The sequence below is a fragment of the Zingiber officinale genome, chromosome 2A (genome assembly GCF_018446385.1).
Source record: "Zingiber officinale cultivar Zhangliang chromosome 2A, Zo_v1.1, whole genome shotgun sequence".
Lineage (NCBI taxonomy): Eukaryota > Viridiplantae > Streptophyta > Magnoliopsida > Zingiberales > Zingiberaceae > Zingiber > Zingiber officinale.
The window spans coordinates 148,361,027-148,379,259 of NC_055988.1; the positions used below are offsets into that span (position 1 = coordinate 148,361,027).

The 18,233-nt window shown below is 33.3% G+C and overlaps 1 protein-coding gene across 1 annotated transcript; it reads right to left on the reverse strand.

The window, feature by feature from the left end:
* Positions 1 to 648: 648 nt before the first annotated feature.
* Positions 649 to 17,081, reverse strand: LOC122040137 (truncated transcription factor CAULIFLOWER A-like). Its single transcript, XM_042599485.1, has 8 exons — positions 16,897 to 17,081; positions 15,163 to 15,241; positions 1,665 to 1,729; positions 1,486 to 1,585; positions 1,367 to 1,408; positions 1,078 to 1,119; positions 869 to 990; positions 649 to 751 (listed from the first exon to the last, which is right to left on the reverse strand). Exons 1-8 carry the CDS (start codon positions 17,079 to 17,081, stop codon positions 649 to 651), a joined length of 738 nt encoding a protein of 245 aa, XP_042455419.1.
* Between the last annotated feature and the right edge of the window lie 1,152 nt (positions 17,082 to 18,233).

The window sequence follows — 18,233 nt, forward strand, 5'->3', positions numbered from 1 at the left end:
GTATTTTAGGATGAACGGTTTAATCTCATAAAAAATTTTTACCGCTCATCAAGATAAATTATGAAACGTTCGCAGTGAAAAATTCATCATTCAATGTTTTTAAGTCAATCACTTATTAAGATAAATTCATCCGTTAATTTATAAAAATTAGTACTTGATCCTTAAATATTTGAGAAATTGAAAAAGTATTTTATCGCTGCACCGCCTAGGGAAGAATTTACTTTTAAAAGTCGACAAAGAGTGAGATTTAGAGGAGTATTTTTAAATTGAATGGTAAATAAAGTAGAGAAAAATGAAAGGGATGATTTGGTAAAACCAAATAATCAGACTAAATTGGGTAAACCCTTACGCATTTTAAGATTCGACATATTACATTAAATAAAAAAGAAAAGAAGAAAAATGTTTCATGAATATTTGATCTCGAGTAGAATTTGTGTGTCAACTGCTTAATTAATCGTCATTAACATTGATTAATTAGATAACATTTATTCACTAGATTCAAAAAAGGACACCCACAGCAATATTTACATGCAGCACAACTTTAACTGAAGAGGAAGGATAATGGGAATCATGATGATCACTGCAGTCAAAGAGAATAAGCATTAATTTATCAAGGGCTGTGTAAATGCTTACAGGTCGACGTGCATGCTACCCATTCAAATGGCTAAGCATCCATGGTGGCAACATGCTGTTATTGATCCTAACCTGAGTCTCCCCACCTTCTTCCATGGTTGCCCTCCCTTCATAATATCTACATATATTTCATTCAAAAACATTGCCAGGTCCTTATACGGTTAGGGTTTTACTTGAAAGCTTTTCAGTGACCAAGCTGTGTAGAGTTGTTCTCAATGTTATATCAGTCACTTACCCAATATTTAAGCTAGGGTTAGCATCAGGCATTAAGGAGGCTGGTGGGGAGGGGGTGCTTGTCTGAGCTTGTTCCCAATGATCTTGTTGGATGAGAGCCTTTGGCTTCTGCTTCTCCATGATCTTGTTCAAGTCAAATTTAATAGTTTATCAAATAGTAGCAGAATTGCAGTCATTTGGGTAAAGGAGCTAGCCTGGAGGATTACTAACCTGCTTCTCTAGGTTCTTGTTTTTCTCCTGCAGTGCCTTTTCCTAATCACAAAATGAAAAATGTCATGCACAGAGTTGAATCATGAAAGTTCTCTACGTGTATAATTTTTTTAAAGAAGATTTCTTATAATTCGGACTGCTTGCTGCTGTTTGAATACAAGCCATGAATGTTTGGCTACAGGTTATAGCTATATATAGTTTCCAGAAAAATTACAAATGCAGATATTCTATGTAATAGCTAAGGCATAACAATGACAACTCGCTGAAACATGATGAAGAATTCTTTTACCTTTCTCTCATGCTCTGCAATACTGTCAAGCATGATTTGATTCTGCACCATTAAAAAAAAATAATGAGCAGCATCGACTTTAAGATGCTTGCTTAGTAAACCTTTGTAATGAGGTTTACCCTCCGTAGCCGAATATGCTTCAGAGAATTGTCCAGTTGATTTTCTAGCTGCTGGAGATCTTTAAGGTTTAAGGAATCAAGTTGTTCTCCCATTAGATGCCTGAGGCAATTATTATCCTCAAGAAATCATTGGTTGTGATGAAAACTATAGCTGTAACTATCTTGTGAGTTGTGTTTACCTTTCACTTTCCCTTAAAGCTTCCACCTTAGCCTTAAGTTTTTCATATTCTTGATACCGGTTGCCCTGTAAACACAACATTACGAACATCAGAGGCTCGACTAAAGCAAAAAGATCTTAATAAATAGCAATTATCTGATCCTTGGGTAGTAAACATTCTAATAAAAACTCTCCTACCTCACATTTTTTATTCCTCATCTATATACGCACATTTTCACTTTTCATTCTGATCACAAGCTCTCCGTTCCATTATCATTATACTCTCATTCTCATTTTCTTCTATAACATGAATAACAGCATTTCCCTTATCATTCTTATTCTCATTTTCTTCTGCAATATGAACAACAAATTCTAAGGCTGTGGGTCTACACCAAGGACAAGAAGTGTTGGGTAGTGATCATCATGTGATACGGGATCAATTCAATATCGCCTTAGTTTTAGAGGGTCGTAACTTTTAACTCAAGATTCAAAATTAAACTTTGCCACCGTTCACACGTGTAGAATTTAAAATCTATGTTTATTATTAGGGAATGTGTAATCGCCAAGTTTCAGACAAAAAAGCACCATTTAAGCTCTTTTTAGAATCTCCAAAGATCTTTTATTATTTTTAGTAATTTTTATTTTTATAATATTTAAGATATTTTTGATATCTCTGATATTTAAGGTTTGTTTATATCAACGTCATGTTTTGTTAATTTCTTTTTGTTAAGATTTTTGTTAACAAAAATATTTTTTATAGTAAAATTGCTTTTATTTCTTTACAAGATAGGAATTGAGCTTTATATATTAGAATTTCTTTCCTTTCTATGAATCCTAGGATCTAGAGTGTATACAAATACTTGTTTAACTGTTTGAGGATTCATTTTTTATAATTAACAAAGTTTTTTTTATAAATGACAGATATTTTTTATTTTCTTGGGGCTTTTCTTACATTCTCCTCAATTTCTCCTTCTTATTAACTTGTAGAATAATCATTATCTTGTCTGATGTTATCATAGATTAATAGCATTGAAGCTTCCTCATTAAAACTTTTATGGAACATAAAATAACATTGCACTCATTCTTACTTTTGCAAAGTTTAGATATAAAATTGTATTGACATTTAATACTTAGACCAGCAACTATAACTTTTTGATATTTTATATTGAATAATGGATAGACAATAATTTTTTACTACTAATAATAATGATTAGATGTAGAAATTATGTTTTCATAATACATATGCAACTACTGATAATATTTAATAGTGTAGTATATACTCAATAGTACACTATAAGCAATAAAAAAATTCATTATATGAAATAATGATATTATTATATTTTCATTAAAATTAAATATTAATTTGATATTAAATTTAGACCGTTATATATAAGTTTGTTATGTTTCAAAATTATTTTCTTGGTATATATATATATATAGTCCAATATAGAAAGAAAAGGCAAACATATTATTGTGACAAAAAAATGTTTTTTATGATTTAAAATTGTCTTTGGTTTGAAAATTGTTTTCCAATGATTTTTATAGTTATAGAAATTAAAAGTTTGAAATAATTAATATGACATGAAGAAAAGAATAAAATTCTCTATAATATACAATACATGAAACCCTACCTATTTAATTTTGATATAACAGGTGTTAGCTACTTATCATCCCTATCTTCATCATAAAATACACTCTAAATATGAAAACTCTAGTCCCCTTAAGACGGTCTAGTAGTTGACATATGGGGTGTTAGATTTTGAGGAATGTCCTATGACAATTATCTTACAATTTTTACTAAATATAGATTCACTATTTGAGTGCATATTATATGTTTGATTATCTTAAACTCATTTACTGAATGTTGCAATATAATTCATAACATGAGAGAAATTGTAATTGGATCATAACTAGTGATTATCTCTACATGTGCAATTATGAACGTATTAGAATTTCTCTAGTCGTCGAATTGATGCATTCGGACATCATCAATTCTGTAAGACTAGCATGGGTTATACTCCTTGGTTCGCCAAATAACTGTTTTCTCACTAGTTGGAGACATTGGATGTTGAGAGTTAAACATGGATGCTAGTTATGGTAACTAGTTTATTAGAGTGATACGCTGTAAAACTTCATATGATTATCTATATATATGGATATGTCTGTGAAGCTCTTACTGCAGCTCGAGTGCAAGTTTCCTTCGACTTGAGGTATACAAGTCATCTTGGTTATGGAAACTTATACTTTGATATCTTAAGCAACCACCTCATTGAGGTGTGGATCTAGGATGATTGAGTATAAGTCAAAATGTCCGAAAATATTTGGATAGCCCACGGAGGATTCATCGCTCCTTGCGAGAAGACGTATACCCTATAGCCACTTGTTAGGATTATTACTCAAAGTCTTTGGCCAAAGCATCACATGTTAAGAGTACAAGACTCTTGTATACATGTACAAGTAATTTGAATCCGTAGAACAAGGAAGGATTACTTGGGCTAGATGTAACATAGTCAGTCTAGTAGAGACAGATGCATAGACCATGTCCTGAATCAAGTGGGTATAAGACGAGTGAAAAGAACAAGACATGACTCACTATAGTTGCTGAAGCATTTAGAATTAATTCTAAAATCAACTATGATTTTTCAGCTAATTGAGGATCATGATGTACTACTAGGTACCACTTATGATCGTTCTGTAATTAAATAGTTAATTATAGACGACCAAGATAAATCAAGAATCTATTGGGTCACACACATTAGGAGTCTCTAAAAGGCGTAAAACAAGTTAAAAAATAGCATTCTTAGATAAAGAGATAAATGTTTGGTTGGACCATACATAAGACAAATATGAAAATATTTATCATAATAGAAGATCGGATGGGCTACATCTCTTATAGTAGAGTTGAACCATATTTGGTTTAATCATGAACTAATTTGGTTTAGTTATGAACCAAATCAAGGGGTTAATGGACTAATTTTTGGTTAAGGGATAATAGGTTGGATTTGAGCTTTCTAATCCAACTAATTAAAGAGGATTATATATACATGTAATTGAGAGAGAATTAGATACAAGTTTCTTATTTGGTTGATTAGATTTTTGGAAACTCAATCCTCCTCTCCCTCTCTCCTCTCTCTTTTGTCGCCGCCAACAAGGGAAAGCTTTTCCCCTTGTTGTCATGACCACCACAAGGGAGAAAATTCTCCCTTGTGTGCTTCTCTTCCTCTTCCTCTTGATTCCTCTTCTTCGCTCGTGGCTAGTAACTTTCGAAGAAGAGGCTTGTACTCAAGAAGTTGTCTTAAGGAGCTCAGCGTGAATACAAATAGAGGTGAGGTTCGATAACGTCGCTACGGTTGATGCCCTTCTCGTTATAGGTCATCCATAAGGTATACCTAGCATAAATTTACTTCCCGTAAAATTTTAATTATGCGATCATGTTTGACATACTGTATCCTTCTATGTGTGTGGTGAGTGATGTAATAATTAGAAATTATTATTATTTTATTTTCTGCTGCACATGTTTACGAAATATGTTTTAGCATGCACCCGCATTGGCATATCCCAACAGTGGTATCAGAGTTTGATCGTACTTCGACATAATTGTAAAATTATTTTATGATTCATAATTAGTGTTGTAATTAATTTTAGATTTTTTTAGAATTATTAAGACTTTTTCTCTTTTTTTAAAATTTCTTAAATTATTAGGAAATTCTATTTTTGTAAAATTTCTGATATAATTTTGAAAATTTAAATTTATAAATATTCTGTTAATTTAGAAATTATTATTTTTAAATTTTTTTTTAAAATTTTAAGAAATATTTTATTTTTAAAAAATTTCCTAATTTGTTAGATAATATTAAATATGAAAAGATTTTGAAATTATAAAAAAAAATATAGATCTAAGATATTTTAAATTAAATTATAGAATTACTCTTTTATGAAATTTTTAGATTTATTAAAATATTCTATTTTTAGAAAGTTTCCTAACTTGTTAGGAAATACCAAATTTAGAAAGATTTAAAAAATTATTAAAAATCTAGATTTGAGATATTCTAAATTAAATTATGGAATTAATCTTTTCTGAATTTTTAGATTTATTAAAATATTCTATTTTTTAAAAGTTTCCTAAATTGTTAGGAAATATTAAATTTGAAAAGATTTAGAAAATCATAAAAAAACCAGATTTGAATTATTCTATAATAAATTAAGAAATATTAATTATTTATTTCCTAAATTATCAAGATATTAATTTAGGAATTTATTTTTAAAATAATTAAATATTCTTGATAAAATTATATATGAAATATATTAATTAAATTTAGAAATTAGTTTCCTAATTTGATTAAATAAATCTTTATTTATTAAAATCATATTTATAACATACTTTTATTTGTAAAATAGAATTATAATATATGTAAATTTATACCATGTTTATATCATATTGTATGTCATGTAAATGCATTAATTATGACATGATTAGATTTTGTCATGAGTATGATGTGATTAGATCTTACCATATGTGTGATGTGTCATGCTATGACATGTTTGTGATGTGTCATGTCATCATTTATGTCATGCGTGTGATGTGTCATGTCATCATTTATGCCATGCATATAATGTCATGTCAATAGAATATTTGCATGATGTAGATAGAGACCAAATCCCTTACACAATATTAAAACCTACGCATTCCGTTAATATGGTAAGAACTAGAGTTTAAGTTCTTGTTTGAGTTGTTGGTCAAAGTCAAGCTCAAATTTGAAATTAAATATGTTCAAACCATAGAGATACAATTTCATGATTAGCGGGTCGATTTTAAACTTAAAGCATTGATTTATTGTGCTAAAGTCATGATTAATGTGGATAGAAGTGAAGTTGGGTGATATGAATTTGATGTATACTTGTTAATGTGTTAACAACTTAATGTTTATACGAAGATCAATCAGTTGCTAGCATAATGTGATAGTTGCATATAAGTGATATTCAATCGGTAAACTTGTTATCTACCGCTATAGTTAAGAATGACTTATTGGCCAAAGTCAAGGATATCAACCCACTTGGAGAAAACATACCATCTCTCGAATTCAAAAAAAAAAGGTATTTAAATTTGATAAGTAAGTGAGTTTTTATGTAAATTGTTTACATAAATAATACTATGTCTCTCATACATTCTCGTTTTTATATTTCTAGGTTAATCATTTAATTATGACTTCTGTTAATCTGCGTTCGATTTTGAACTCAAATAAATTGATTGGGCAAAACTTGTTGGGATGGTTTTGAAATTTGAGAATTGTTCTAAAAGCTAAGAAACTAGTTTATGCCCTTGATCAGCCTCTTCTCACAGGTCTTGATGCCGATGCAACTGCGGATAAATTATTGGCCCTTCAGAAATATAAAAATAAGTCTGTACTAGCAAGCTGTATCATGCTAGCTGCTATGACTCCTGAACTACAGAAACAACGTGCGCATTTGGATGCTTATGATATTGTCCATTATCTTCGTGAGCTATTTGATGAGCAAGATAGATCTGAAAGGTTCGAGGTCTCTAAACATAGATACAGGAGGGTTCGTCCGCAGTACAATATGTACTAAACATAAACGGCTATATAGAGTATTTAGCATCACTCAATTTTACAATGGATCATAAGTTAAGTATTGAATTAATTCTACATAGTTTACCAAAAAGTCATTCACAATTTGTGATGTATTGGATAAACAATTTGGAATCAACCATTCCCGAGATAATTAATATGCTCAAGACTGTAAAGCCTTCTGTTAAAGGTGAATAGCAAAATGTGATGTTAGTAGACTTCTCCAAGAAAGGTTCTAAGAGAAAATCAAAACATCAGGCTAAAGGGAAGAGCAAAAAGGCCAAGACAGTAGAACCGACACAAAAGAGCTCATGCTATCATTGTGGCAAGATGGGACACTGGCAAAGGAACTGTAAGATATATCTTGAGTCTGTGAAGAAGAATAAGGCATATAATGCCCCATCCTCTTCAGATATTTTCATTGTTGATTGTCATGTTATTTCCTTAGACATTTGGATATTGGATACTAGGTGTGACTCACATATATGTAATGATATGCAAGGGCTAAGGAATAGCAGAAGACTCGTCAAAGGAGAAACAAGTCTGCGAGTTGGGAATAGAGCAAAGGTTGCTACAGTCGCCATCAGAACATACTTGTTATAGCTTCCTAGTGGACTTGTCTTAGAACTAGATAATTATTATTTTGTTCTCGCATTAATAAACAACATTGTTCTTGCTTAAATAGAAAAGGTTTTCATTTGAGTTTTAGTGACAATTGTTGTTATATAACGTTGAATGGTGTTCTTTATGACACTGGAACTTTATGCAATGACATCTATGCGTTAGATATATCTAATGACACATTCAATATCTATACGAGCAAAAAATGTGTCCAATTAGATAATCAATTAACCTCTTACTCGTGGCATTGTCGCCTTGGTCATACAAGCAAGAAACGCATGTCCGAATTGCAAAAGATTGCAGTTCTTGAATCATTTGAATTAGATACATTTGATACATGTGATTCATGTTTAAAAAGCAAGATGACAAAGTTACATTTTTTGGAAAGGGTGAACGAGTTGATGAGTTGCTTGGGCTCGTACATACTGATGTTTGTGGACAAATATCAACTCATGCACTAGGAGGTTATAGCTACTTCATTACTTTCATTGATGATCGCTCTCATTATAGATATGTGTATCTAATAAAACATAAGTCTGAAACCTTTGAAAAGTTTTCAGAAATGAAGTAGAGAAACAACTTGGTAAAAATATCAAGATACTTGATCGAGGTGGTGAGTATTTAAGTCAAGAGTTTCAAGATTATCTAAAGGTCAATGGTATATTGTCTAATAGACTCCGCCACATACGCCACAACATAATGGTATATCGGAAAGGCGTAACTGAACCTAGTTGGACATGGTTAAGTCAATGATAGATCTTGCAAATCTTCCCAAAATCTTTTAGGGCTATACACTCATGACAGCTGTTTACTTGCTAAATAGAGTCCCGACGAAGGTAATCTTAACTACTCTATATGGGGTATGGACTAATAAGAAATCCCTCATATCTTATTTTAAGATACGGGAATGTCCTGCTTTTGTGAAGAGGACTACATCAGACAAGTTAGACGATAAGTTTGATAAGTGTTTATTTATTGGATACCCTAAGAAAACTAAAGGTTACCAATTCTATGATCCCTTGGAACAAAAGGTGTTTGTTTCAAGGCATGCTACCTTCCTAGAGAAAGAATTTTTCTTATAGGAAGCAAGTGGGAATATGGTTGAACTTGATGAAGTTCAAGAGACTCTAATAAACACTAACGAGATGGCTAGTGAAGAACCACAGCCAATTATGATACAACCTCCTCATAAATTAGGTAGGACACACCATATTCTTGAGAGATATGGATCTCTTGTAAGAGAATTGAATGACGTGTTTCTCATTGAGAATGAAGAACCTAATGATTACAAAAAAACTTTAAATAGTTTAGAAAAGGGCAAGTAACTTACAGTCATGAAGTTAGAAATAGATTTCATGTACGAAAACCAAGTCTGAGATTTGATGGACCCACCTGAGGGCATAACTCCTATAGGGTACAAGTGGATTTTTAAGAAAAAAAATCAACATAGATGGTAATGTAATTATCTACAAGGCAAGATTGGTAGCGAAAGATTATTATCAAAGGCAAGACATTGACTATGACAAAACTTTCTCATCTATAGTCATGCTTAAATCCATTCGGATACTTCTGGCCATATTAGCTCATCATGATTATGAGATATGACAAATGGATGTGAAAACAACTTTCCTTAACGGAAATTTACTTGAGGACGTGTATATGACACAACCCGAAGGTTTTACATCTATTAACAAGAATAAAGTATGCAAACTTCAATGATCCATTTATGGACTGAAGCAAGCATCCAGGAGTTGGAATATCCGTTTTGATGAGACGATCAAAGAATTTGATTTCTCATAAAATCCAAACGAACCTTGAATGTATCAAAAGGTTAGTGGGAGTGCGGTCATATTCCTAATATTATATGTTGATGACATATTGCTCATAGGAAATGATGTGTCAGTTTTACAATTAGTTAAAATTTGGTTGTCCAAAATATTCTCCTTGAAAGACATGAAAGAAGCAACTTACATCCTCGGGATGAAAATCTATATAGATAAATCGAAAACATTGCTTGGTCTTTCACAGTTGACATATATAGATAGAGTGCTAAAATGGTTTAGCATGTCCGAATCTAAGAAAAGTTTCATACCTATGAGGCATGGAATTCAACTTTCAAAATATATGTGCCCACGCACAGAAGACGAGAGGATTTGCATGGATAAGATACTTTATGCGCCCGCAATAGGATCTATCATGTATGCTATGTTATGTACACGACCTGATGTATCATATGCTCTGAATGTTACGAGCAGATACCAGTCTGATCCAGGAATGGATCATTGGGTAGCTCTCAAGATAATCCTTAAGTACTTGAAAAGAACTGAGAATATGTTCTTAGTATATGGAGATGGTGATATGATCATATACCGATATATAGATGCAAGTTTTCAGACGGACAAGGATGACTCCAAGTCCCAGTCTGGATTCATATTCATATTAAATAGAGGTGCAATTAGTTGAAAAAATTCCAAGTAAGACACTGATGTATATTCTACCTGTGAGGCGGAATACATTGCAGTTTCGGAAACAGTAAAGGAAGCAGTTTGGATCAAGAAGTTCATTATTGAACTTAAAGTTTCCATCTATTGTTGAAGCATTACCTATTTATTGCTTCAACACTGGAACCATTACACAAGTAAAGGAACCTAGGTCTCATCAGCGATCAAAACATGTGCTTCGCCACTATCATCTGATCGGGGAGATCATTAGTAGGAAACAGATACAGTCAGAGAAAATTTCCACTGAAAGGAATCTATCGGATCCTTTGATAAAGGCTCTACCACAAAGTAAGTTTGAGAGTCACGTTCATGCTTATGGTTTAGGACACCGTGGCGATTGACATTAGGTCAAGTGGGAGTATTGGATTTTGAGGGATGTCCTAAGGCAATCACCTTACAATTTTTACTAAAAATAGATTCACTATTTAAGTACATATTATATGTTTGATTGTCTTTAACTCATTTACTAAATATCCGCAATATAATTCATAGCATGAGAGAAATTATGATTGGATCACAACTAGTGATTATCTCTACATGTGTAATTATGAACATATTAAAATTTTCCTAGTCGTCAAATTGATGCATTCAGACATCATCAATTATATAAGACTAACACGGGTTATACTCCTTGGTTCACCAAGTAGCTATTTTCTCACTAGCTGGAGACATTGGGATATCAAGAGTTAAACGTGATGCTAGCTATAGTAACTAGTTCATTTGAGTGACTCGCTGTAAGACTTCATATGATTATCTATATATATATAGATATCTCTGTGAAGCTCTTACTACAGCTCGAGTGCGAGTTTCCTTTGACTCGAGTTATACAAGTCATCTTGGTCATGGAGACTTATACTTTGACATCTTAAACAAGTATCTTATTGAGGTGTGGACCCAGGATGATTGGGTATAAGTTGAAATGTTCGAAGATATTTGGATAGCTCATAGAGGATTCACTGCTCCTTGCGAGGAGACGTATACTCTATGGTCACTCGTTAGGATTATTACTCAAAGTCTTTGGTCAAGGTATTACATGTTAAAAGTACGAGACTCTTGTACACAAACGAGTAATTTGAATCCGTAGAACGAGAAAGTATTACTTGGGCTAGGTATAACATAGTCAGTCTAGTGGGGACAGATACATAGACCATGTCCTGAACCAAGTGGGTATAAGACGAGTGAAAGAAATAAGACACAACTCACTGTAGATGATGAAGGGTTTAGAATTAGTTTTAAAATCAACTATGATTTTCAGGTTAATTGGGGATCATGATGTACTACTAGGTGCCACGCATGATCGTGTTAGTTAGAGCCCTAGAGCCAATCATTTGATGATTGTATGGACTCATTGTATCATATTCTTGTATATTAATAAAGACATTTGTTTGGTTATTATACTTATTTGTATTAGTGCCAAATAGACTAAGTATAATAGTGTCCTTGAGTAGAAGGTTCATACTTATATCAATCGATTAGTTGAATCGATAGTGAGATGATATAGGGAACACTACTCTAAATCATTCCTAGTCGAGTATTAACATTCAGGGACAATGTTAATACAATAAGACTAGCATGTAGGTCAGCTCGATGACTTGATCTCACAAGTCATGGATATAGAGATATCAAGCTGACACATGGGTATGCATTAGAGAATGTATACTGAATGACCCGCTATGAGAAAGTATCATGGGTCGTTATATGAGTGTCATATACTTTCTCATGTGGCTATTAGTATGACTATTAGTCCTTAGACCTGAAGTCACCATAGATCCCTACATAAGGAGTTATGTACTTTGGTTTCGTCAAACGTCACCCGTAACTGGGTGGACTATAAAGACGATTACTGGGTATGTAACGAATTATGCAGAGGGATGTGAGTGATGTAGATGGGATCTATCTCTCCTATATGACGGGAGTGACATCGATATTCTTGATAGAGTAAGACCACGAAGTGTATGGCCATACCCAAATGAGTCAATATGAGATATTGAGCTCATTTGATTGAGTGAGTCTACTTGGAGTTCAAGATTTAGATTGGTCAGAGGATGACACGGTCTATGCCTCACATTGATCAATCTAGATGTCTAGGATAGAAGGACACTTGTCATATATTGTGAGAAGTCACAATTAATAGTCACAAGGTGATGTTGGATCTCAACATGCTTGTAACTTGGGTAGCAATGATGTATTGCTAGATGCCGCTCATTGCTTATGTTTCTAAAGGAGTTTAGAAACATTGCCAACGTTACAAGAGCCTATTGGGTCACACACAAAGAACAAGTGGATGGAGATCAGGTTCATATGATGAACCAATTGGATTAGGTTCATATGATGCACCAAAGATTGGAATCGAATTAGACTTATTGATTTAGATTCAATTGTTGAATGAGTCTAATTTAAATTTGATTCATTGAGTCAATTTATATTAATGAATTGAGATTCATTAAATTGAAATTGACTTAAATCAAAGGTTGGATTTAACTCAACAAGGAAGACAATTAGTCAAGTTTGACTTGACCAAGTAGAAGTTGAAACATCATGTTTGACTTGATGTATTGCCACATCATAAGGATGACTCATCCTTGCCACATCACCTCCACCTCATGAGACATGCCACCTCATGGGGGTTACACTCTCCCCTTGGCTTTAATGTGGTCGGCCACATTAATGGGGAGGTTACAATGTTGTGGTCGGCCACACTAATGCAAAGGAGTTTTTGTTTTGTGGCAATTGATGTGTGGTAATTGTCTCATCTTCTTCCTAGCTTTCTTCCTCCTCCTTGCTGCTGTTGCCGTGAACTTCCAAGAGAGGAGAAGGTGGTTGAGTGAATTCCAAGAGCAAAGGAAGAGTGAAGGTCACAAAGGAGGGATACTACTACTTGAGTGTATAAGTTTCTTTGTACTCTCTTTTTTTTTCTTCCTTTCCAATCTCATCCGAGAGCTCTAGAAAGTGCTAGCACACTTGGGGCTCTCTTCTCCATCATTTGAGTGTGAGAGACACTCCTTGTTCGTGTGGATATCATTAGAGGAGTGTCTACGTTGACACTCTCGAGATCCGGCAACTCCTTGGACGAGCGGGAACGCGAAAGGGCTCGCTTCGAAGGTATAACTCTCATCTAGTGTAGATCTAAAATTTTGAAACTCGTACTCGTAAGTTCATTCGGTTTTTCCTTGCACGGATCTACGGCTTTGGGTGATTCGGGGTTTCCGCGACGCGAAAAGCGGTTTTCGCGGCCCGAAAAACCCAACAGATCGTTCTATAATTAAGTAGTTAATTATGAATGACCAAGATAAACTGGGAATCTATTGGATCACACGCACTACGAGTCTCTAAAAGACGTAAAATAAGTTAAAAAATAGCATTCTTACATCAAGAGATAAATATTTGGTTGGACTATACATAAGACAAATATGAAAATATTTATCATAATGGAAGTGCAGATGAGCTACATCTCTTATGGTAGAGTTGAACTATGTTTGGTTTAATCATGAATTAGTCATGAACCAACTTGGTATAGTTGTGAACCAAATCAAAGGGTTAATGGACTAACTTTTGGTTAAGGGATAATGGATTGGATTTGGACTTTCTAATCCAACTTATTAAAAAGGATTATATATAAATGTAATTAAGAGAATTAGATACAAGTTTTATTATTTAATTGATTAGATTTTTGAAAACTCAATCCTCCTCTCCCTCTCCCCTCTCTTTGCCACCAACAAGAGGGATCTCCCTCTTGTTGTCAAGACCACCACAAGGAAGAATTTCTTCCTTGTGTGCTTCCTTCTTCTTCCTCTTGATCCATCCATCTTTTTCACTCGTGACTAGTAACTTCCGAAGGAGTGACTTGTACTCAAGGAGTTATTTTGAGGAGCTCGGCGTAGATACGAATAGAGGCGAGGTTCGACAACGTCACTACAGTTAATGCCCTTCTCGTTACAGGTCATCCGTAAGGTATACCTAGCGTAAATTTACTTCTTGTAAACTTTTAACTATGCGATCATATTTAGTATGTTGTATCCTTGTATACGTGTGATGTGTGTGATGTAATAATTAGAAATGATTATTGTTTTATTTTCCACTGTGTATGTTTACGAAACGTGTTCTAGCACGCACCCACATCAGGCATATCCCAACATGAGGTACTACCAACTTGAGGTATGGAGTTTGTCGAGATAAATTTCTCCCTCATATACTAAACACTATTCCAAGGAATAATAGTTACTCGTGATTTACCTCTTCCGTATTGGACGGGAGCGCTGGTGCAATGTAGTCATACCAACTAAATATGAAAACTCTAGTTTCCTCCACAATAATAAACCCTATCTTTTAGAGTGTGTTTTCTTCTATTACTTTCATATTCCCTAAACTTATTAGTTATGTTGTCAAATTTGCGACATTCTTACTTTTTCTCTTAAAAAAATGAAAGTCAAATTCATAAAGAAAAAGGGATGAATGCTCATGGTGATTTTTACTATCACAACTACATTATCTTTGTTTTCTATCTTAATCTTCTTCTCCTAAAAAGCAAATGTCATCTAACAAGATCCACAACTTCATTAGATAGCCTTGACTTTGACATTATTCATGCTCCTAATTAATGTCTTCCTTTATGGCTAAAACATGAATAGAAGGTCCTTAAACTAGGCATGTTAGAAACAAGAAAACTATATTCGTATACAGAGAATCATAGTGCAAGTTTGAAGTATAAGTACATTGTATGTATAAATAAGCATGATAAATGAAAGCAAATTAAAGGTATGTAAATATCTATCTAATGCATTAATAGGTAGAGGAGATTTAATTTGTTAACCTCGCTTTCAGGTTCTGTTGATACAAGTGTCTTTTCCGAATGACAATATTGTTTGTGACGTTCGTGAATCTTTTCCATGCTGCAAAAATAAAATGTTTAGCAACACTTGTGCATTTGGCTAGTGGAAATACTATCGAATCTAAAATTTTCAAGAACACATTTGAACATAAATACATGGTAGGAATAGATAGTTGTAACAAATCAATAGCATAGTACCTATATATTAATCCATCAAATTTGTAAACAATTGGCTTACAAGTAAGGCTAAAATGTTCCTACAAAGGTTTCATATTTATCCATATTAACTATTTTACCCATCATATTTTTTTTATTACTGATATTATATTTTATATATTCAATTTTACTTCTAGTTATCTCAAACTTTGGAATTTATATTAAACTTCCATTCATAATTCACTCTTCAAATATAATTTAATTATACACTCATCAATTAATACATTGTTGTCTACAAATAATGTACAAAATGATTATTTGATTCATCTAAGTAATATGAAAACAAAACTAATTTGTTGTAAACTTAAATTTATAGAAAATTAAATAAACGATAAATAATCAACCTAAGGTTACGTTCTACTGTTTGCACTTTGTTCAACATTCTTCAGATTCTATTTACCTTATCATTACATATATTTTTCAATCACAACATGATTTCATTTTTTTTTAACCAAACTATGCTTCTATTATTTACAAGCTGTTATTTAATATAAGTGCAATATAAGATCTTAAGGATCCTTTTCTATCGTTAAGATCAAATGGCACAATTCATGAAGTAATTATGTCAGGATCGAACATCTTCATATTCATATCAATATCATATCTTTTGAGCTTATGTCTACTAGTAAGAAGAGACATGATTTAGCTTACAAAAAGTGAATACTCTTTTTTTTTTCCTTTTCAGAAGGCAAGACCACTGAGTGAAGAACAGAAACAGCAATATCAGAGTGGTACTGAGAAGTCCCAGCCATTTACAAGAAGTTGAAAACCACGAAAAAATGAGTGTATTTATTGAACTGAAATGATGATAGAGCCTTTTTTCTGGCCATTCCAGCGAGAAACGCAATGAAGTTGAACTAATATGTCAGTAATTGGGCCATGAACTCGTGCACTAAACCAGTTTATGCTAAAGACTAGGAAGCGTCAAGAGAAAATAAATAGATGATAAACTATTGAACACCACCCTTGAAAATAAGAATCGATTTGCTTCAGATATCATGAATGAATGAAGAGAAAGGGAAGGCTAAGTTTCAAATTTTATAGTTAACTTGCCTTGTAAATTGCAACCCTAGATTTAGTTACAAGGTAGAGAACTGATCTCGGAGCATGGGGAAAGGACGTCTGAGATAGAAATGGTTAAGAACCCTTTTCGTGTGGACAGCGATTTATACCTCCCTTCTTTTAAACGAACCCTAAAGTGTGCAGCTTCTTTTAGCTAGAAGATAAACACAGAAACCAAGTCTCTAATATCTCAATAAAGAACCATTTTTGTACGATGCAAGAGTTCCGAGGAAATAAAATATAGAAAAGAGAGTACTCCTCAGAGACTTCATCCAAACAAGCGGAAAAAAAAAATCAAATCTTTCATCGATAAAACAGTACCAAACAAGCAGCTGTGATGGTCGTGGGAAGATAGAGCAAACTAAGTGGGATTTAGGACTAATCTCCGAAAATACAAACAGAAAGCATCAAAGCAAAGGAGGAGCGGCCGCATCGCACCTGAACTCTGTGGAGTACTCGAAGAGCTTGCCCTTAGAGGAGAATACGATGAGGCCGACCTCGGCGTCGCAGAGGACGGAGATCTCGTGCGCCTTCTTGAGTAGCCCTGTTCGCCGCTTGGAAAAGGTCACCTGCCGGTTGGTGCTGTTCTCGATCCGCTTCAACTCAACCCTTCCCCTCCCCATCTTCGCCCTCCCCCCTTTGCCCCTCGCCTCAACCCTCAACTACCAGGCGGCCTCGATCGGGAGCGAAGGCACCACGCCGTTGGGGTCGCTGGAGCGGAAGAAGTGTCGCCGGCTTGGTAGAAACCAGGGCATTAATGCCAACGCACGGGATGATTGCGCTGTCAAGCGGCGATTGGCGGATTGGCGGAGGGAGGGAGGGAAGGAGAAACACTCGTACACATCGTACGGGTCGAAAAAGTAATTTTGATATTCCAAACGAACACCAGTAGGAAATGATAATTCAGTTAAATAATTAATTTAATTCTATAAAAATTTTATATCAATCGTTAAGGTAAATCAGAAATTGTATATAATAACCAATTCAAAAAGTCTAGTATTTTTTTATTACACTCCGTTCAAAAAAAAAAAATCTATAAATACATCATAACTAAAATCAACTACACTACATATGTTTACGTGAGATGTTAATCTGAATATTTTATCGTAATACTATAACTTCGAGGATAATAATTATGAAACTACAACATCTGATTGTCCATGTTGCCTCATGTTACGGTGCAATTATACGGATGATTAGTAATTAATCGGTTTAAAAATTAAATATATAAATTAAATACTAATAATAGTAATCTAGTCATAAGTTAAATAACAATTCAACTTAGATCATTCTTATCCTTTAATCTAAGAATAATTCAAAAAATAAATAGTCTTCCCTCTCGGTTTTTCTATATGATAAATCGTAATCCTCTTAGTCTGAGTGTTTTACTACGGAATAGGAGAGAGGAAGGAAGGTAACGTGGGAGGAAAGCGAAAATTACATTTACTTATTTTCTTACCCATGTCAGCATGTGTCCTTATTCGTCATTATACTTATCAATCACATGATCGGGTCAAGACATAGGCCTTAGAATATTCCTACTAAATATCCTATTTAAAAATATAATAAATTTTGTAAGTTGACCCGTTAGAAATTTCTATCTTTCAATTATAATATATATATATATATATATATATATATATAATATATATATATATATATATAATATATATATATATATATGATATTACTAAAATACTCATGTATATATATGCATATATATATTCGGGCTAGTCAGATTATGACCATTTAATACTATTCTTAAAAATTTTATC